Source organism: Dermacentor albipictus, chromosome 2 (assembly GCF_038994185.2).
Source record: "Dermacentor albipictus isolate Rhodes 1998 colony chromosome 2, USDA_Dalb.pri_finalv2, whole genome shotgun sequence".
NCBI lineage: Eukaryota > Metazoa > Arthropoda > Arachnida > Ixodida > Ixodidae > Dermacentor > Dermacentor albipictus.
The window spans coordinates 79294822-79317249 of NC_091822.1; the positions used below are offsets into that span (position 1 = coordinate 79294822).

The 22428-nt window shown below is 43.8% G+C and overlaps 1 protein-coding gene across 1 annotated transcript; it reads left to right on the plus strand.

Moving 5' to 3' along the window:
* The first annotated feature begins 7437 nt into the window (after positions 1–7437).
* LOC139055452 (ATP-dependent RNA helicase glh-2-like) lies at positions 7438–20612 on the plus strand. Its single transcript, XM_070532937.1, has 3 exons — positions 7438–7618; positions 8114–8146; positions 19083–20612. Exons 1-3 carry the CDS (start codon positions 7576–7578, stop codon positions 20456–20458), a joined length of 1452 nt encoding a protein of 483 aa, XP_070389038.1. The 5' UTR covers positions 7438–7575; the 3' UTR covers positions 20459–20612.
* Positions 20613–22428: the final 1816 nt, after the last annotated feature.

The window sequence follows — 22428 nt, forward strand, 5'->3', positions numbered from 1 at the left end:
ACTGGTTAGTGTCTGCAGGTTCGTGCCACTGGGTATGTGCCGCTCTTGAATGAAAAAAAAGGAAAGAAACGCAGCGTCTATCGCCTCTCGGAGGTCACTCGCGGATTTCGCAGGGATCAACCAGTTCTCTAGTTGATCAACTTGAGCGATCCGCGAATGTGGATCACTTAAGTTGATCACTCAAGTTGAAAAATACCCGCGAATGCACTGAGTATGTGCCGCCTCTTTAATGAAATATATAAAAACGAAAACATAGCGGTTATCGCATCCTGGGGGCGACGCGCGTCTTTCGCGGTAGCGCGGATAGGTGATGCAGCGTGTCGAGATGGAAGGATTAACTGGATTAACAATGCATATATAGAGGTTTTCGGGAAGACAGAAAGCGTTAATGAGAGATATACAAAATGCTAGACAGATATCCATGTAATTATTGGTCGATTGCCTCAAGCAGGCTAGGTCACTGTTTGTAAACACCCTATTAAAAAGAATACCCATAATTCGTCACCAACGTCATCATCATCATCACCATCACAAGGCGAGAAAAAAACCAGGCGGCAGTACATGCCTCACACGTGAAGCGTTTGGCAGCGTTCACACGCACCGGCTATCGCATCTCGGAGACCACGCGTCACCCACGCGCTTCCTCTCGCAATCTCCCTATAAGCGAGGCAGTCGCGCAACGCTTCACTCATGTCGCTGATTTAAGAGACAAATCTAAGATTTTGCGTGATTGCTCTATGCTTAAGCGTACGAATATAAGCGTCAGTGAGGATTATTCAAAAAGGATTGTTGAGGTACGTAAATGTCTATGGGTTTCTACACAGGAGGGAAGCTCGAAGGGAGCAACGGTTAAACTTCTATATGACAAAATCAAAGTCAATAATGTCCTTTATGCGTGGAATGAAATCATTAAAGAGCGCTATGAGTGTCAAGCACGCCATCAGGTTGACCCCGCTTGAATTTTGGAAAGCGATTCCTTCAGGACTTTGAATGTGAATGCAAGAAGCATACTAAATAAGGTCCAGGATCCCGAAGCTATGATCTTAGAGCATGATCCGAATATTACACTGATTACTGAGACATGGCTTCATAAAGATATATTATATAGCGAGGTAACTCCCAAGTTTGATGTAATGGTAAGGAAGGATCGGGATGGTAGAGATGAGGGGAGTTGCGTTAATGATTTGCTATAATGTTGACTTTATTATACTCCCTGTCTCCGTTGATATTGTGGCAGTTTGTATTAAGATATCTTTAAGAATCGTTCCGTCCACATAGGCGCTATATATAGTCCACCTAATTCACCATTCCAGGTTCTTTCTTGTCTCCGGCACTTTATGGAGTGCAATATGCAACAAGGAGATAATAATACACTTATGGATGATTTCAACCTACCTGGAATAAACTGGAATGCTTACACTCCTGGAGACGCAGAAATTTCGAATTGAAATGATCTTCTAGATCTTGTTTTTTCTTTTGGTTTAAACCAATGGTGACCGACTATACTAGAATCAGTGCTCGTTCTTCGTCTATCCTTGCCCTAGTTTTCGTGTACAATAACCTGTTGCCTTTACTAATCTACTGTGAGACCAGTGATGGTATCTCGGACCCTAAACTTGTAGTGCTGTCTTTGAGCCTTTCCGCCAACACTGTCAACCATCTCCGCAAAAATATCGTGTTAAACTTCACTAGAGCTGATGATGTTGGGGTTCTAGAATTGCTAGAGGACTTTTATGGGAGATTCTATGAACTTTATATGCATAATCAGAGTCTTCATTGTGTCTGGGAGTACTTTGCGAATTTGGTCATGTCTTCTATAAAGCTGTATGTACCTAAGCGTATAAAGAAAACTAGCAATAGAAGCCCTTGGATAACTACAGAAATAATACACCTAAAGCGACAATTAAAACGAAAACGTAATAATTATAAAAAGAATGCCAGCGGTCAGACTTGTTCCACTATTCGATATCTTGGAAGGAATCTTAAGATATTTGGGAAAGAAGCCAAACTAAGGTTCTTCGGCATCACGGTCCCAAAATTTCTAAAAGAAGTACCGAGTAAATTATGGAGATATATTAATCCATCATCGAATGTTCGCTCAGCGACACAATCTCAGGAACATCCTTCTTCTGAGAGTTTCAATGAATATTTTGCATCTGTGTTCAAAGAAGATAACAGTATTATGCCGAGTATTGAAACTGGATATGACAGGCCGCCTATTGCTGACGTTGACATTTCTGAGCAAGGTGTGCTCAACCTTTTGCTTCATTTGAACATAAAAAAAGCCGTGCACCCGATGGCATCCTCAACGAGTTTCTTTATGGATACGCCGCATGGAATTCTAAATATCTTGCATTAATTTTTCGATCTTCACTTCATTGCGGTTTTTTTACCAAAGGTATGGAAGCAAGCTAAAGTGATTCCTATCCTCAAAAGCGGTGGTGCTGACAATTTAGCAAATTATTGCCCTTTATCAATTACTTGTACCTGTTCAAAGATGTTCGAACCTATTTTCTCGAAACAACTGTTAAATTACATTAATGAATATAACTTATCTATCCACCAACATGACTTTCGTCAAAGTCTATATCTACAACATCTCAGCTCATCTAATTAGCCCATGATCTTTCAGAAACTATTAACTCTCGGGGACCGACGGATATGACCTTCATGGACTTTGCGAAGGCATTTGATAATGTGTCTCACCGTAAACTACTAGGAAAAATTGATGTTATGTTCAAAAATGCTTGTATTACACAATGGTTCTCATCCTATTTCCTTTCTCGCTTGCAATATGTCGAAATTAGTGGTACAAGGTCTAAGATTTCATGTGTTAGGTCGGGAGTTCCCCAAGGCAGTGTTTTCGGCCCCCTTTTATTCCTCTTACTTATAGATGACCTCCCGAATGAAGTAGACGTTTCCATCAGGCTCTTTGCAGATGACTGCATTAGAGAAAATAAAATTGATACAGTAGGAGACCAGGATAAATTACACGCAAATTCACAGAAGATGAAGAAATGGCGTGATGAATGGAAAATGGTGCTAGGCCAGTTGAAAACTGTACTTCTGAGAGTCTCTAGAAAGTTCAGTTACTCAAACTACTCTTATTTTATTAATAATCATGAACTTATAAGAGTTGAGCAGCATAAGTATCTTGGCATGATTTTCACAAGTGATCTTCGCTGGAACCACCATATAGATTACGTATGTGCCAAGGCCAACAAGTCACTCTGGCGTCTGAGGCGTAATTTACCATTCGCAACACAAGAAACAAAACGTCTAGTTTATAAAACATTAATTAGACCTATAATTGAATATGCTAAGGTTGTCTGGGACCCTTACACTGCTATCAATATATCAAAAATCGAAAGAATACAGCGTCTGGCAGTCAGATTCATGTTGAATAAATATCGGCGGAGGAACTCTCCTCAACTTCGTGTGCACGCAGACCTACCGACATTACAGGCTAGAACTAAATATGAAAGTCTTAAATGTATTTACCTAATAATTTATCATCCTATTCATATCACATATACACACTTTTCTGAAATTCTTTCCGGTGAAACCACTAGACACCGTCATTCAATCCTTATTCGTCCCCCTATTATTCATACCGATTGTTTCAAGTATAGCTTTTTTCCAAGAGCTGTCAAAGAATGGAACTCCCTGTCGGAAGAAGCCATTTCATCCTCAATAACTGATTTCTTCGTAAAACACATTGGAGATATCCTTGTTTGTAAGTAATGTACATTACTTTGTATCTATGTTAGCTTCAGCGGTTAATGCTATTATCTCTCAGTGCTATTAATATTAATTTATTGTCCCTTCTTGTGTTTCAATGTAAAATTTTCCATGTACAAAATATTTGATTCGTAAATGTTCGTATTCCACTCCTCCTTTAGCCTTGTGTAAGGGCTGGCAGTATCTGTAAAAAAAATATTAAATAAACAAATAAATAAATAAATTTCGCAATAGGCCGCACTAGGCAGATTGTCCGCTCTATTCAATATATGTTGAAATGAAAACACGCATACAGTGGTGCTCAAATTTCGCATGAAGGAGTACCGTAATCGTCGCAGATTTCTTTTTTTTTTACACGCGTTTTTAGTCCATGCAGTCTCTCGCCTGCTTCCTAACTATGCCTCGGTAAGGCCAAATCAAAACGCGCCGAGTCTCAATGCTCTCGCTTGTCCGCGAGGACTCCATAACTCGAAGGGCCGTTAACCCCCGTCAATTGGACGTAATTGCTTTTATTGCGACGGCAATCATATGGACGCACCAAGCGCAATTGTGTCGTCGGAGTCGCCGTGAGGTTCCATATAAAGCTAAAGCGCGATAAATCGATGCCACGCGCCGTACGCTGTATGTGCGAGTGAAAGCGTGCGTGGGTGAGACGGCAATGGCGGCTCAATCTTGTGCAAGAAAGAGAGGAAGCGCGCCTTCTTCCGTCGCCTGCAAGGCTCCGAGGCCGAGGGGGAGGGGCATTCCTCTCCAGTTGGCCCGTGCAACCGCCCGGTCCGCTATATCTTGAAGGCCATCTGCGATGGAGCCAAGTTCCGCCGGGGGTAGGGAGCGGGAGTAGCGTTCTACTCTGGCCGGCGCGATCGGCCGCACGCGCCTACCCACGTCGCGGTATGTTGAAAGCCATCTGCGACGCCTACAGAGTCCGCCGTGCGCTGTGTTTTCGCTTAGTTCGCGTTAATGCGGATTGCAGCCCGATGGTCAATTCGCTCGCTGCTTCCGAAACGCTTACTCACTCCAGCGTGTTGACTGCGATCTTCCTCTGCTATCGAGTGAGGTGTGTTCATGTTTGCTTAGGCACGCCTAACACCATGGTTGTTAATTTGGGTAGCAGGGCTATGCTTAGAACTTTGTACAGAAAATAAAGCTACTAGTAATTAGTATAGCTGACTACTAACTTGCTTCGCAATCGATTGTTCGCCGTTCGGCTGAAACTCCATGTTTTTTTTTATGCAATGATATTATGCAGTCATGACATGCCTCCACCTCCTCCCCATTGGCTGCACCATCACGTGTGCAATGAAGCACGCGCACTAGGCACACCTTCTGTCAACGACAGCCGTGGAGCCACCGTGGCATCTGGGAAGCGTGCTCGTCTTGCACTCCGGAGGCCCTTGTTAAATTTTCACCGAGACCGAAAATTACCCAATTTCCTTTTCAAAGCCATCAATTTACATTGTGTACAGGAACCTAGAAGACCCCTTAAAGCTTCATTCATGGGTTTTCATTTGCTTCTACTACGTTGTTTACTTCATGCTAAAATAAAATTTATTTTACATTTGGCAAAGGTTGAAGAACTCAGGGAGGTCTGTGACGTCTTGCAATACGTTGTGCCTAGTATACCGACTAAGCAACTTTGGCACGCAGCATCTCATCAGTTTATTTGATTCTCTTATGTTACAGCAAAAAGCTGTTATCAGCTTACAAGTAGCCCGATCTTTGTTAGTTTACTTTCCCTGGTTTGGAACGGTCACACCAACGAAAATAACCTGCGCGTGTATTCCCTGATTTAGTTGTTAGAAGAAGCGATTATGAGCTCGATCCGGCCTCTTGAATACGTTTGGGAAATGCCAGCAATTTTGAAAAAAAAACGACCTCAGAATTTTAAGAGACGGCTAGTACTGCAGTGTGACCGGAGAACATCCGACGACTTCTCTACAGGGCTGAAATGCTACCCCGCAGTGAGAAATAGCTTGCGCCTTTTATTGAGCAGCAGAGGCGTGCTAAGCGCAGCGTCATAGAGGAGACACAGCACACATGCGGTTCGTGAACACAATGCCTGGTGGCTTTTGCTAAATGCGTATTCGCCCCTGGAGCATTTTTTTCTGCATCTGCTTCTAGGACCTGCGAATTTTCCACTCAGCACGCAGCACGTTCCGTACAATGCTAACGCTTGGCAGATCGATGAGCGCGCTGCCGAGCACACGCAGCAACGTCGCAGGCAGCGCCTATAAAACAGCGCTCTGCACACCTGCCTTCCGAGTTATAGCGCACGAAATGAACATCATGGTAAAGCATCGCATCCAATGCACGTAATAACTGCACTTACGTAAGGCGGCCGTGGCGCAGTAAAGTAAATTATATCTCACCCACCTTGCGCAAGCTTACTTAGGCTAATTGATGGTTCCACCTTGACGTAACCGGCACCAATCGGACTGTATAAACATAGTCATGCAGTGAGCGGTTGTTTCCCACCAGCTGAACCTAAAAAAGTGGCACCGTTTCTTAGTGGCACAGTGGTACCACTAAGAAAGCAGAGATATGTGCACGTACAGCACCGCAATGACGAAATAACCGAATAACAAAAGCGAAGCGCACGTTAGCTGAAATTAACTATAGGCTTGCCATGCAATCAAGCACGTGTGCATATTGAAACACTAGTGTGATGCTAACAGGACGAGGTTACCAAACACATGAACACACAAAGGCGGCGCCCTCACTGTGTGTTAAAAATGGGTTAATGTGGTTTCGTTGTGTTGATTTCGCTGCGTCAGTTTTCCAACACGCAAATTATAACGTCGCACGCCCTCCGTCCCACGCATGTCCGGAAGTATTAGTAAATGTAGCCCTGACTCCTTTTTAGGAAGGTTTCTATTTAGCAATGCTTAAAAATTATAATATAAACCTAACTACATCTAAACATTGACCTCTTTTTGGCTTTGTCGAGTCAAACATACATACAACAAAAACATAGTTTACTTTGCTACCTTTGCTATCTCTAAACGCTATTACTACTGCTGCCTGCAACCACTACAACAGAATTTTTATCCTGAAAACACCTAAATGCTAGTGTGCAAATCCGGAGCAATTGCGCATCTTGGTTAACATGTGCAGGCGCCATATTAGTCATATTTTAGAATACATTCACCAATAAAATATTGCAGAGCTACTTGGTTTTTTTCGTAACAGGAAATCAATAACTTTTCTAGGATATCACATTAATATCACATAGATTGCGCAAACATATACACAGTTAAACGGCAAATTTCCCCTGAATAATATCGCAGGAGAATCGAAGACTAGCGATTGCGCCTTAAAGATCTTGCTGCTGTCGGACATGGCATGCCACCGTCTGACAAAACAAGAAACAAAGAAAAAAGACAGGTGAAGCCTTGCGGTGGCCAGTTTTTATAAGTTCCTCACTTTAACTCCAGGTAACGTGGAACGAAGTTTCTCGTTGGCATAGCAAATTATTCGATGCGACTGCGAGAATCGAAAAATCGACGAATAGATAAAGTGACGATGAAATTATGGCCTGTACTCCATCTGACAGTACACTAAATCTGTACTTAACAGAATGCAAGCGGCATAGTTCGCTTGAACAGAAACAGCATTTGCTGACTGCAGTCGGAGCAGTATCTTTTTGCCTATAGATTTTGCAGCTTGAAGGCTAGAGCGCACAATAGCACATGCAGAACACAACGCTCGAAATAATAGCTTCGTATAAAGTACGAGACACAGGTACGCGGGACTCCACGTGTGATAAATCGGTATAAGAAGCATATGAAACCGGAGACCCGGTCCGACCAGGTTGTGCAGCTATAAAGCAGCCCAATGAAGTCGCTCAGCCTTGCAGCTCTACTGGTCGGCTTTATAGGTAAGCTTAGATGGACTTTTTCAAATTTTACAGCTTGTATATACCCTGCTGCCATTCTGCGCAGCCATGAACACATAACAATTACTAACTTATACAATTTGTTATGTGCACGCTTTCTGCTTATTGGCAAGAAGACATACCGTGCTCAATGGCCTCGGAAGCAATCGAAAGTTGAAACGACCTATTAGCTCAATAAAATTTGAAAATGGAAAGCCAGCAGGTACTTTTTGGAGCGAGGTACTACAACCATTCTCAGTGATAAAGGGTTAACGAAAGATATGAGCAACAATTCCACCAAGGCTAAAAACTGAGTTTTACTGAGTTAAAATCACATTGTATCTAACTTGTAATTACATTGCCATAAGACCCACGAAAAGCTTGGCAATCATTTTTCTTTAAATTCGGGAGAGCTGAAACTGATGCCAGGCGTAATTTAATCAGCCAACGTTTGCATTTTGTCCCAGTGATTACACATTGTTATTTCCTCTTTTGCAGCATTCGATAACCTTAAGACCTGTCAAGCCAGTAGTAAGTCCGCCACACTCATATTTATTATGTGCATGCTAGAAGATGAGACGTGTCAATTTTTCGCCAGCAACAAACGTTACAAATTGAGCCCCTGATGCATAAATGCCTACACTATGGAAAGCTGCTGTCCACGTCATCATTAAGATGGAGTGCACAAGCGGCGAACGCAAAACCGAAAACGATGGCTTCCAGAGTAACTATCAACCACAATTTCCCTGTGAGAAGTTTCTTCGTGGAGTATTAACTATTTTATAAACTGCACTCTGTTCCGCTTCCAATAGCACATAAATCCGCGAAACTTTCCTTGCTTTTCATTATCACCTGGCGGTCTGTTCGGCTTCATTAGGCTGACAAAGATGGCGGTCATAGTCGTCATCAACCTGCCATCATCAGGATTTCTCCTCATCATCAGCTCGATCCACACCATAGGACGAAGAAAACGAAATCTTAGGCCTCCAATGCCACTGCATTGCTATAGATGCAAGCAATGCATGCTCCGGAAAAGCGGCATTTTGAGCTCCAAAGCAGCGCCTGCTCTGCGTCATGGAACAATAAATAATGACAAAATACTGCTACTCTGAGTCAAGCTATCAAAGGAACAAACTACGACATACCCGGCCGAGACCAACGATGTCTTGTCAGCCCGCCAAAATGTGTTGTGTCATTTGAGAAGATCTCATCTACCAGTTTCCAGCCCAAGATATCGTTATTTCTTTGCAGTTTGCTGTTCAAAAAGAAATTGCGGAAATAGTGCAGATTGAGCAATGGCATATCAAAGAAATGAAGATGCAATCTAAGTTGAAGTTAAATTTTCTTTCAAGCAACCAGAAAAAAAAAGTGCAGGTGCGTAACCTAAGTATAATGACCGGCCCACCACTGGTTGTTTCGTCTGGGCCATCTTTCAGGCCAAGTTTTCATCTCGCAGGGGTTCCAAGTGATAGTATGGACTGACCATGCAGCATTCATTAGAGGAATTTCGGTATATGGATACCGATAAATGACTGTGCATGCCATATGTGCTCTAATCCATTTTTGTTTCTTCTGCTTACGCTCTTTTCATGATCCAATTCCCTATAATCTAATTGACCACAAGCTAATTCCCTATATAATTGACCACAAGCTAATTTCCTGTCACCTGGCCATTCAGTCATTTTTATGATACATCAATCTTCTTACCTTGCATAAAACTTCGCTGCTTCATGTTCTCAATAATTTTACTGAATAACAACCTCCACCGTTGATGAGCATCATCATGCCATCTTCATTGCAGTCCGGTTTACGTTCAGGGATGCTTCGTTATTTTTACATTTGCCAGTTATTTCTTGTTCACCCTGTACTTGATCCTACATAGAAGCTTTCAGGTAAACACAAATATGTGCCATTTATTTAACATCAAAGGCAGCAGAATCATGTAGGAATCATCAATGGCTAAATGCTCCTAACATGTTAGTCCTCATCTGTGCACAATCCCAGCCTTGTAATGTGTAAAATTCGGCATAATTATGTATTTGAACGAACAGAGCTTTCCAATACAAAACTAAGAATATTCATTGTGCGAGATTACTTTGCCATATTTTGCCTCATATTTTTGTCGCAACAGCCAATATTGCTTTATGGGCTCGAGAACTTTGTGAAACGCTCGTTGGAATTGCTTTACTGTCTCAGACCACACAGTTATGTATAAAAACTGAAATACTGGTTCAACTGACTCACTGGCGCATTCCTTCCCAATTTAGATTCTGGCACACTTGCAGGAATGCCTTGCCTAATGGCGGCCACACTATTCCTGTATGCATGACTCCATACTTGAGCGCTATTTGAAGTTAACAGCTTTCTTCGGGAGCCGAATGCGGTTTTCCGTACTTGGCCAAGTAGGCGCGTTCCTCTGGAATTCCCATTCTTGAATGGAGGGCTGCATTTTCATGAATTTTGAACATTGGTTCTTCGGCTGTTTGTTCAACTCCGCCACAGCGCACTAGCGTACCTCAATAGACGTTATTTTCAAAAAATGATATTTGAGAAGGCCGCTCGAACTTCAACAAGCTACCAGCGTCGAGATTGTACATCCTATTAATAAAATGCGTATTTACGGCACTTAGTCCTTCCGTCTTTGCTGCATTACAGCAGTAGTTTGTATGTGGTTAGTATATTGTTACAAATACCGTGAAAGTGACGAATGAGTGTCATAAATATCCGCGTTATTAGGAGGACGCATCCTCTGATAGTTGTTAACTGAAAGTTGTGGAAAATAATGGTTAACTTAGGGATAAATAGGACGCGGGGTAATCTTCCCGAGAGAGAGAGAATAACTTTATTGAATTGGGGAAAGGGGGATAGGAGATTAGGAGCTTGATGAGTGGCGCCCCAAGTCCAGGGCTCTACTTGCTTCTGCCGCTAGCCGAAGGTGACCAAGAAGGGCCTTCTGCACCTTCGGATCTGAGCTGGCGAGTTGTGCCTCCCATTGCTCCAGTGTGTTGGTTAAATTATACCTAACTAAGTAGGCATTTAAATTCGGCGGTCTATTTTGGCATCCCTATGAGATGTGGTACAAAGACGGTGGCGAGTCGCTACACCACGGGCAGGCACGCCTGTACATTGTTGGGAAAATTTTGCTCAGTCTTGATAAATTTATATAGACCCCCGTTTGAATCCTGCGGAGATCTATTGCGCCTTCCCCTTGCAAAGATGTGCGGGGGGCGCCCTATCTTTGCCCCATGCAGCGCTGGTGGGCAAGAATATCGCGTGGTGCCATACGTGCCAGATCCTCCTCGCGACGGCTTTCCTGTGAAGTGGCGGGTTGTGAACGGGAAGGCGATGGTTGCTCCGCTCGGTTCGTGAGCTCTCGAGCTAGAGCGTCAGCCCTCTCATTCCCCTCCAGGCCTGCGTGTTGATGACACCAGACCAGTCTGTATGTATTATTGCGTTCCTTTCCCAGGAGGGGGCTAACCTTGAAAAGAAGACGGCCGTTCATAAAGAAACGGCACGCCTCCTGAGAGTCTGAGAGAGATGGGGATGTACGACGGCCCCGTGCGCTCCCCGTCTTTGATTGCAAAGGCAATGGCGAAGCATTCTGCCTTGGAAATAGAGGACGTGACCAGGGAGGCGTTTGAGATTAGACTAGTCTTCTCGTTGCCTATCACAGTGACTATCGCACGCTTCTATTTGTACTGAGAGGCGTCAACATAAACGGTATTCTCATTATTTCTGACTAGTTTGCCTTGCCATTTCACCCTCTCTTCTCTTCGCTTTTTGTTTCTGTCTTTGTGCATATTTCTCAGGACAGGAGCGACTGAGAACTTGCTTCGGACGGGACCGGGAATATGCACCACTACCTCGTCCGATTTTTGGGGGTGTGGTGGAATATCCGCCCTCACTAGGATATCTCTGCCCGATCTCGTCTGGCTAAGTCGGTTTCTTTGTGAAATTAAAGTCGCCGCTTTGAGCTCGGCGTATGTGTTGTATACACCAAGGCCAAGGAGCTTGTCTGTCGGGGTGCCTACCGGTAAGCGCAAAGCCATCTTGTTGGCGCCTCTGATAATAGTGTCAACCAGCTCCTTCTCACTCTTGTTGAGTGTGTGAAAAGGGAGGCTTTATGTTAGTTTACTGATACCGAGCGCCTGTACTAAACGTGTCGCTTTCCTTCATGCCTTAGTTGTGGAAGCTGATTCTTTGAATCATCCTTGCCACTTGTTTTGTTGCGGACCTTAGTAAATTTATGGTGTGGCTGGCCCTGCCGTTGCTCTGAACCCAGAATCCAAAGATCCGAGCCACAGTGACCTCTTTGATTTGCCGATTTTCGATTGAAATTTCTATGTCCCCATTACTTTGATTTCGTTTCCCGTGGATGCGTATTATCTCCGATTTTTCGAGAGCACAGCTGAGACCGCTGGCCCTCGCAACGTTTTCAACTACAGTGGCCGCCTCTTGGATGGTCTCCTCCTTCTATGCTAGGGACCTGCGTGTGGCCCAAAGGGTGATGTCGTCCGTGTAAATAGTATAATTCAGCAGCGGGACACCTTCTAGGGTACGCGCAAGTCTACACATGGTAATGTTAAAAAGTAGGGGAGAGATGATCGCACCTTGAGGCGTACCTTTGCTGGGCATTTGAAACGGATCGGATTTGACATGCGATATTCCTATCGTAGCCTTCCTCCCCGTGAGGAATGCTCTAAAGTAATTAAGGGCATTTTCTCCGCAGCCAATTATATTAAGCTCGCAAAGTATCGATTCATGTGATATATTGTCAAAGGCACCCTTCAGGTCAAGAGGTAACAATAAGTGCTCCCCACCCTTGGGTACGCCTTGAGTACTTCCTCTTCCTGCAACAGGAGGCAGTTGCGGAAGCCCAACATGGTGGCCGGGAACAAGCCACTGTCTTCAATGAAATTTTGAAGCCTCCTCTGTATGACCCGTTCAAAGAGCTTTCGCATGCAAGACGTCAGTGAAATGGGCCTTAGCGCCTGCAGGGGTGGCTTCTTTACGGGTTTTGGTATTGTAATAATTTTTGCAGTTTTTCACTCTTCGGGGATCTCTCCCTTAAGCCAATAGTTTTCATTAAGTTGCCTTCTGATAGCTTCTATGATTTTATCGTTAAGGTTTCTAATCATAGCGTTGGTAATCGGATCGGCGCCAGGCGCTTTATTCTTCTTGGCTGCCTGGGCTGCCGCAAAAACCTCTTCCGTGGATATTGGGGCATCTAGCTTTGCATTTTCGATGCCCGTATAGTTAATTTGGCCCGTTAATTGTATCGCACTCCCTCCGACATATATTTCCTTGAGAGCATCTATTGATGCCTCATTCGTGCCTGGAAATTCCTCCGCGATCCTTTGCAATGTTCTGCTGGTCGCGGATTTGGACTTTTCCGGGCCTAGGATATTCCTTAGGATGGCCCAGGTTTTTGCAGTGCTCAGTGTGTCTTGTAGCGAACTGCAAAACTAGATCCAGTCCTCAGTTGCCAATTTACCGGCATATTGATTCGCTTCCTCTGCCAGAGCAGCGATCCTGCGCAAAAGGTATCTGTTCAGACGTTGTTTTCGCCACCTTTTTAGCAGCTTACGCCTGCTTTCCCAAAGGCTTATGAGGTGGCTGTCCACCGCCGGTGTTTCCACCGTCCACGTAATCTTTTTAGATGTCCGCCCGTGTACTGCTTTAATGAAATTGGACCATTCCCCAATGGAATCCGGTTCGGCATTGGGTGGAGGGTTGTGTAGCCGGAATTTTGTCCAGATTGTCAGCGTCGTTTCGCCCGCCACCCGGCGTAGTTTGGGAGCCGATAAGGAAATGCTGATGAGGAAGTGATCACTTCCTAGATTTTCATCTAGTTTGGTCCAGGTGGTGTCACTAATGTTGCGTGTGAAAGTGAGGTCCGGGAACGTGTCTCTACTCACGCGGTTGCCTAGCCTGGTGGGCATGGTCGGGAGCGTGATCAGACTCAGCAACAGCCTGGATGCAGCGTGTTCGAGACGCGTTCCCTTGGGTGTGTATTTTGGGTAGCCCCATGCGGTGTTTATACACCAGTACACTACGCCAACTGATCCATAAATAGCCGGGCGCCCATGCTGATATCTTCATTGAGATCAAGGGAGCCGACGGTGTCTGAAACGTCAAGTTCTTTATTTTTCTTTTGTTCTTGGGGAGTGCATGTTTTTTTTTGGCACCTACATCATGCTTCATACTTGAAAACGTCCTTACAATAGTAGGTATGCCAAATTCATAGACTTGCTCTTTAATCAAGTGTTCTTCAGTCATCCACAAACTACCACGGATACTTCATTGGAGGTAGCAAGCTATTCGATTATTTGGAGAATAATTTAAAAATGACAAAAGAAGAACCTCGCTCACACAAATTCTTCTCAGGCGGAGTTCGTTGACGTGCACCAAAAGTACAGTATACCAACTTTCTTACATTCCACCGTCATCGAGATGCGGCCTATGCGGCGGTAATTTAACCCACTATCTCGTGCTCACCAGCGCGATGCCGTAGTAATTGAGCTGCCTTCGCAAGTTACTCTGATAATCAGCTTCAATGATTAAGCGCAAGTACTCGCGCCGTACTTGAGCTGACTCTAAAGACTGTCGCTCTAAGGTGACTTCTAACTTCTCGCATCGCGTTAGCTAAGCAGGGTGATGTTGGCCATGAACAAACTTCACTCTTTGTGATCCGTTTGAATACTGATTTATTGAGCAGTAAACAGCTATAGCGGGGAAAGGAAAGTGGTAAGAGAGAAGAACAAATAGCAGAGTGAAGATACCTGGCATAGTGAGCGAGGCACAAAAAGCGCCTCCAAAAGGGTGCAGTGACCACTGTCGGGTCAGTAACACGGACGCGCTGTGGCGGTTCCTTATCCGGAAGGGGCGGCTTGGTGTCCCCCTCGGTTCTCACAGCGACAAGTGGCACGTCATTCCTCTCTCCTCATTAGTAGCGCCACAGTAGTGTCTTCATGGCGTACTGCATGCGCAACTGTATACGAAAGTGTTAACAGATGTTTAACGTGGCCATGAGGAATCGGCCGGACGACGATACACTCACGTTGTTCCTGACAGCAGCCAGCAGCCGTGTTCATCGTAACAAACCAGACGCAAAGGCAAAACAAAATAACTAATGGTACTTTCGGCTGATCCCTATAGCGATCGGTTTCGCATTGCAACGATATGGAGACCGCTCTCACCGGAGTCAGAGAAAGCCTGACCAACATGAACACATTGCCCCTCCCCACAGCAATCGAAGGCCGGAACAGGAAACACGGCAGCTTGTCTTGTGTTGTAAACAAACACGGCGTGCATGCGCCGCGACATGCCGGCGAGGCCGGCGTCATGGCAACAACAAAAGCTGCAGAAACCACATAACGTGAACTCCATCATGTTGAGGTTGCACTCTCAGCTTGAAAGTGAGGGCCCCTCGGGACGCTTTGAGCAGGAGCCGAATTCTGTCTGAGCAGGAGCTCTGATGCAATTTGGCGGGTTCTGTGGGAGCAGGAGCTTAGACACGACGCGCCAAATGGGCTCAGAGCACTCAGTTTCGACCAGCCGAGTGCACCTTTTATTTCGAGCCCTTAATTGCTCTTTTAGTAAAACCGCGTAGCCTTTCACATTTCGGCGCACAATGTCAGAGGGTGCATGTCGGTTTGAATGCGCCCGCATTTAGCTCAATGTGCCATGCCATCTGACCAGTGCCTTCTTTCTGGGTTTTAATAATCCTATTTTTAATAATCACATCATAAAAACCAACAAAACACCAACGACAACACAGGGGAAGTTACTTGTACTTAAATTTGAAATAAAGAAATAATAAATTAATGGCAATTGAAAGTGGATGAAAAACAACTTGCCGCTGGTGGGGAACGGCCCCACGTCTTCGCATTACACATGCGATGCCCTAACCAATTCAGCTACCGCAGCGCTGTTTCCCCAACCACTTCCGGGGTATTTATGTGTTGCTACTAGAACTAACCCTTGGACTCTTAGCCAGCTCCACCTCTCACAAACCTTGGCGGCGGATGTGAAACATCCTTTCTGCCGCAGGCGTCACGAGTACGTGATCTTTCTGGGTGAAAGCAACTAGCCAATAAACCCACCTACTACCTGAATGCTTCAATGCTGCCGGATTCGAGACCCTCAAAATACCCCAGAAAGCAGAAGGAAAAATGGCGCGGCGTAGGCCAATTGCTAAGAGCACCGCACGCGTATTGCGGAGACGTGGGTTCGTATCACGCCTGCGGCCAGTTTTTTATTCAATTACTTTCATTCCATTTGTTTGTACATTCTTAATCCATTTAATAAGTAGAAGTCATTTCCTCTAAGTTGCTCTTGGTGTCCTTGTCTGTTGGATACTAATGATACCATTCATAAAAATGGAGCCCCTCGGCTCCCGTTCTTCTCTTTCATTACATTGCGAGGGTCTCGAATCCGGTAACTCTGATGCCGTCAGATAGAATGTGTGGGTTTATTGACCAGTTGCCGTCCCCCAAATAGATCCCTTACTCATGACACCTGCGGGAGAAAGGATGCTCCACATGCACCACCAAGGTGTGTGAGTTGTGGACCTGGCTAACAATTCCAGGGTTAGCCCTAGTAGTGAAACATAAATACCCCAGACGGCGCCAAGGTAGCTCAATTAGTAAGAGCATCGCACGTGTAATGCAAATACATGGGTTCAAATCCCACCTGCGGCCAGCTATTTTTGCTTTCAGTTTCATTTCCATTAAAGCATCATGTTTTTCAATAATTTAATAAGAAATAATTTCCCCCTGTTTACCTTAATATCTTTGTTTGTTGGCTACTTATGGTTAATAAAGATCGGGCCCCTCGGTTCCCTTCCTTTCCGTGTGTGTGTATATATATACACCAGAAAAAGAAAAGCAGTTCTGGGTCCGGGTAAATATTCGCCGTGAAGTAGACGCACGTATGAAGCGGTTTATGGACGTTTCGGCCGGGGTCCGGCCTTCATCAGAACACATCTGATGATGGCCGGACCCCGGTCGAAACATAAATAAACCGCTTCATACGCGCGTCTACTTCACTGTATATATATAATATATATATATATATATATATACATATATATATATATACATATATATATGATTAAGCACATGCAATTTCCCCTATGTTGTACTTGCTGTCAGTGTTTGTTGGCTTGTCATTATATGACTAATAAATATCGGGTCCCTCGGTTAACCCCCTTTCTTCTCGTTTATTACATACGAGGGTCTCGAATCCGGCAACATTGATGCCTTCAGGTCGCATATGTGGGTTTATTGACCAGTTGCCTTCACCCGAAAAAGATCACGTTCTGGTGACGCCTGCGGCAAAAAAGACGTCCACGTCCGCCGCCAAGGTCTGTGTGTGGGGGCGCTGGCTAACACTCCCAGGGTTCTACTAGTACACATAAATACCCAAGAAAGTGGATGGGGAAACGCCGCCGCGGTAGCTCAATTGGTAGAGCATCGCACGCGACATGCGAAGGTTGTGGGTTCGGTTCCCACCTGCGGCAAGTTGTTTTTTCATCCACTTTAATTTCCATTCATTTATCATTACTTTATTTCATTTATTAAGCACATGCAATTTCCCCTATGTTGTACTTGGTGTCAGTGTTTGTTGGCTTCTCATTATATGACTAATATATATATATATATATATATATATATATATATATATATATATATATATATATATATATATATATATATATAATTTTATAATAATAATATATAATATTATTATAATTATAATATATATAATTTTTAAGCTTTATGGCAGACTGAAGAAGAATCCGGTATGGCAGATAACTATAGTCCTTGAGCTAAATTATTCAGAGAGGCGGACATTACTTGGATGGCAAAGCAAACCACATATTTAACTAATAACTAGAGATCCACAATGACTGCTTGAGTATTTACTTTACGGCACATATTGCAATTTACGGATTGCAACCGGTGAGTTTTCAAGGCGTATCTATTTGAATGGAACTTCCAGAATGACGTTAGTTTCAAGGTATGCGACATCAACCCATACCGTCAAAATTCACTATTTTTCCGCTTACCTTTTCATCAGAAAGTTATTTTATGCAAGTTGCATTGTTTGTCTATTGAAACGAATCTTGCATAGGTTTTTCTATATTTTAGCACCGTGTGTGTCCTAGTGTGTCGTCTTTTGTCCTGCCTTTTGATCGCGCTACAGGAATACCTATTCATGTTGTTTTATTCATTGAATGCCACTCTAACAGGAACGCCCATGTAAACCATCCCACACATTGGGAAATTATGCATTGAAACTGGTATCATCCCGGAGGTTCATTTCAAGTGGATAAATCTTGAAATATCACCGGATACAATTTGTAAATTGCAACATTAGCAGTAAAGTTATTATTATTATTATTATTATTATTATTATTATTATTATTATTATTATTATTATTATTATTATTATTATTATTATTATTATTATTATTATTATTATTATTATTATTATTATTATTATTAAATCACTATTATTACTATTTGTTTGCACACATATATACAATTAACAGGAAAGGGAACGCGAGAAGCAGGCCGGCAACTGCCACCGGAAGGGGCACAACGCCTTCCTACTCTTCAGAAGGGAGGTGACAGCAACCCAGAAATGGAAGATAGGAAGAAAGGGAGGAAAGGCAAAATGAAGAGCAACAGGTCAACTCCAAAGAATAACACACAGTACGGATCAGACACAGTAGGGCCAGTCACTTAAGGGCACGCTACTACAGAATGTTGACTAGAATAGTTTCGACGCTACAAACGTGAATCTAAGTTAGCTAACTCTAGAAAAGTAAGTAGAGCACGATGAGCCCGATCACGTTTAGACGAACAACCTCTGCGATACAAACATTCGTCGAGTGTCGTACACAGCAGGCCATGGAGATGATATTCTCTCACTAGCGTCATGCGCTGCGCACTGAAAGCGGGACACTCAAATATAAGATGCTGAAGTGCCTCGCAAGTTATGAATGAAGAAATTAAAGAGTAATTTTTGGTAATTAGTTCGCAATGTGTTCTTTTTCTTGTGCTAGTGAAGTCCGCCTCTTTAAGTCATGCAGCTCAACGACAAGAATTAGGCTATCTGCCGAAATGAATCTAAAGAATCCAGTAAAACTTAAAAATTATCACCCTGTGCATGTTGGTACTGACGGTGGTCTGCTCCGGCGCACCAACAGTTGCATTTTTCTCCTTGAAGGGGCATGAAGTGTGTCGAGTGAGCTCCTGACGACTACTTTGCAATGTGATGAACATGGTATAATCATGGATCTGGTACCTCAAAGAGGGGGACGAAGTGCTAACGCATTTGACGTAAAATCGCCAGATATTTTTCTCCTATCCTGTAAAACAGCATTACTATAGTTATTTACAATTTGTCTTCAGTCGTCTTTTACAATCCTATAAATAGCTATATTTTTCTCTTTCAGGACAGTTTACCGAAAGGAGAAGTAGAATCTCCGAATTTGGAGATCAGGGTGAATATACAGGTGTACCTGTGCAATATCTCTTCCGCAGTGGATACGCACTTGACACTGACAGTGGCGGCAGCACATCATACCGCGAAAGCGGCTACGGCGCTGCATCTCGTGAATTTCAAGGCGGAGATACAGGCATACAAGATGATGGCGAAATCTACGGAAGAACTGATGCTGACCAGTATGGTGGTATCAAACGCATTCTTCGCCGCAGAGTCATATTAATCCTTATTGGCAGACGTCCACGGTCACAACATGGTGGTGGATCAGGAGAAGATCGAGAAATATGGGGAAGGCAAGGCGGTGACTATTTTTCAGGTGATGATTCCATAAACCAGCGGCGAAGGCTAAAACATTTGCTGCTCAGAATCCTACTTAAGAAAATTCTGCTTGCAGCGGCAAGACAGAGGTCAGTGGGCGAAGGAAATGAAGAGGGGCAAGGTGGTGATCTTGGTACAGAGTCGCAGTGGGGGCGCAGTGAACCAGGTTGGCAGTCAGGACGGCGTTTAGGCGAAGGAAGTGACTCTGGCTCCACAGATGCATTTTATGGCCGTGGAGGCCGGTGGGGACAAGATGGCTTTGGTGTAGTAAACGGACCTCTTTTGGTGAGGCTCGGGGAGCAAAATACGGAAGATAGTAGTGACTTGTACAGATCAGGTAATGAACAGGGTACTCAAAACGGCCCCTACTGGATACCTAGCAAAACCTCAAGTGATGTCACAGGTGGCATTCCCGGAACAAGCGGTGAAGGAGGTGGTGGATACTTCAGCGACGCCGCAAATAGTGGTACCGGCTACGGCAGTCTCATTCACATGACAAATTTTGGTGCTGGAAGACAACGAATTCTATTTAACGAAATGCACGGTTCTGCGAGCGGAGGATTAACCGACTTAAGAGGTTTCCAAAGTTCCAGTGATAGTTTATCAGCCCAACCAGCCACGTGGCAAGGAACTGGTAGCAGCTTTCCACAGGACCAGAATCAACTTGTACGAAGCAATGAAGGCAGCTCATATGGTAGAATCTCAGCAGACCTGCAGTCTGCGAACCCACGACGCAACTTTTACGCAGCTTTAACACCATATCAAGTATTTAGGAGAGTGCCAGGCACTTCCATTGAGAGTGGCCAGGCAGGCAGCCTTGGCGAAAGCTACGAAACCGGGCTTAGAGAAACACCTTTCAATGCATTCAGCGTCGCCTCAAATACCGGATACAGTGGAGTATTCGGAGGATCACCAGGTCAATACCCTGCAGGATCAAGAGGATTCAATGAAGCTTACAATGGCAACAGTTTACCTGACGTGAAGACGGCTAGTGTGAACACGGAATGACCACAGCAAAGATCCTAAAAGGCTTGTTTTCTCAAACGACCCTAAATCGGATCTGCCTCATGCAAGCACACCTCACAGCCCGCGCAACGTATTTTGGTTCATTTGCTCATTTTTTTTTGTTCTTCAAAATAAAAACCTGACATCCTTGGTTATACATTGCCTTAAACGTATTTAGCAGCGGTCGACAGCTAACTTACTCAGGCACGGCACTGTCCGACATTTTAACTACAAAATATGGAGACCACGGAAGTGCAGAATCAGTCCTCGCTTAAACAAAATGTATCAGGCAGGGCGGCATTCACAAAGTAAATGCGCCACAAATAGTAATTCAAGTCTGCATGAAAAAGATAATCAAGCGGGAACTCAGGAATACTCGGTCTTCTATTAAAAAATAATTGGTATCAATTATTTCCCTATCAAAACTATCAAACTAATCGAAACTAATCTATCAAAAAACTATCAGAGCTAATCAACAAGAAAAAAGGGATATTCGAAATTATAACGTGAGAAACACTATCGATGCAGTCAAAAATTGACGCAACCTGAAATAAGTGAGAAGGGAACTTAGTTTCGGACAAACCAAGACGTATGCACTCAAAGATAAGCGGGGTAATAATATCAGCAATCTCGAACATGTAGTAAAAGCAGCGGAAGAATTCTATGCTGAATTGTACACTACCCAAAGCAGCCACGATACCTCCATTAGAAGGAGTAATGAACAGGTTAAAGAGGCTACTTCTTTAACTAGCGATGAAGTTAGAAGGGCCTTGCAAGACAGGAAACGGGAAAAAGTGGCAGAAGCAGGTGGACTACCAGTCAATTTAATCAAAGATGGAGGGGCTATAATGCTTGTAAAACTTGCGGCTTTTTATACAATCTGTCCATCGAATTCACTGGCAGCAGATAACTGGAAGAATGTCAATATTATACTAATCCACACAATGGGAGATGCTAAAGAATTGAAAACTTATAGGCGCATTAGTTTACTTCCAGTATTATATAAAATATTCACCAAGGTATTCTCTAATCGGATAAGGGCAGCACTGGACTTTAGTCAACCAAGGCAACAGGCAGGTTTTAGGAACTGATACTATATAATGGATCACGTCCACGTCATCGATTACGTAATCGAGAAATCCGCCGAGTATAATCAACCTCTCTATATGGTTCTCATATATTACGAAAAGGCATTTGATTCGGAGATACCAGCGGTGATAGAGGCATGGCGTAATCAAGGAGTACAGGACGCTGATGGAAATATCTTGGAAAGTATGCACAGAGATTCTACGGCAAGCTTAATTCACCACAAGTAGGAAGATACCTATAAAGAATTGGGTCATACAAAAAGACACAATCTCTCTAATGCTATTCACTGCATGCTTTGAAGAAGTGTTCAAGCTACAAAACTAGGAAGGCTTAGGAGTAAGGATCAACGGCGAATATCACAGCAACCTTCGATTTGCAGATGGCAATGTCCTGTTCAGCAACACTGGGGACGAGTTACAACAAATGATTGAGGACCTTAACACAAAGAGTACAAGAGTGCGGTTGAAGATTAATATGCAGAAGACAAAGATAATCATCAATAGCGGGGCAAGGGAACAAGAGTTCAGAATCACCAGTGACCCTCGAGAGTCTGTGAAAGAGTGCACTTACCTAGGTCAATTACTCATAGGGTCATGAGAAGGAAATTTAGAGATGAATAAAAACGGATTGGAGCACATATGCGGATGTGGTAGACATTGTCATGGTAGACATTGTCAGACCCTGACAGGAAGCTTACCATTATCATTAAAAAGAAAAATGCACAATCAATGCATTCCACACGTGCTGACGTATGGGGCAGATACTGGTAGACTGACAAAGAAGCTCGAAAAGAAGTTAAAGACCGCGCAAAGAGCGATGGAACGAATGTTAGGCGTAACGTTTAGACAGAAAGAAAGTGGTGGTGGATCAGAGAGCAAACAGGG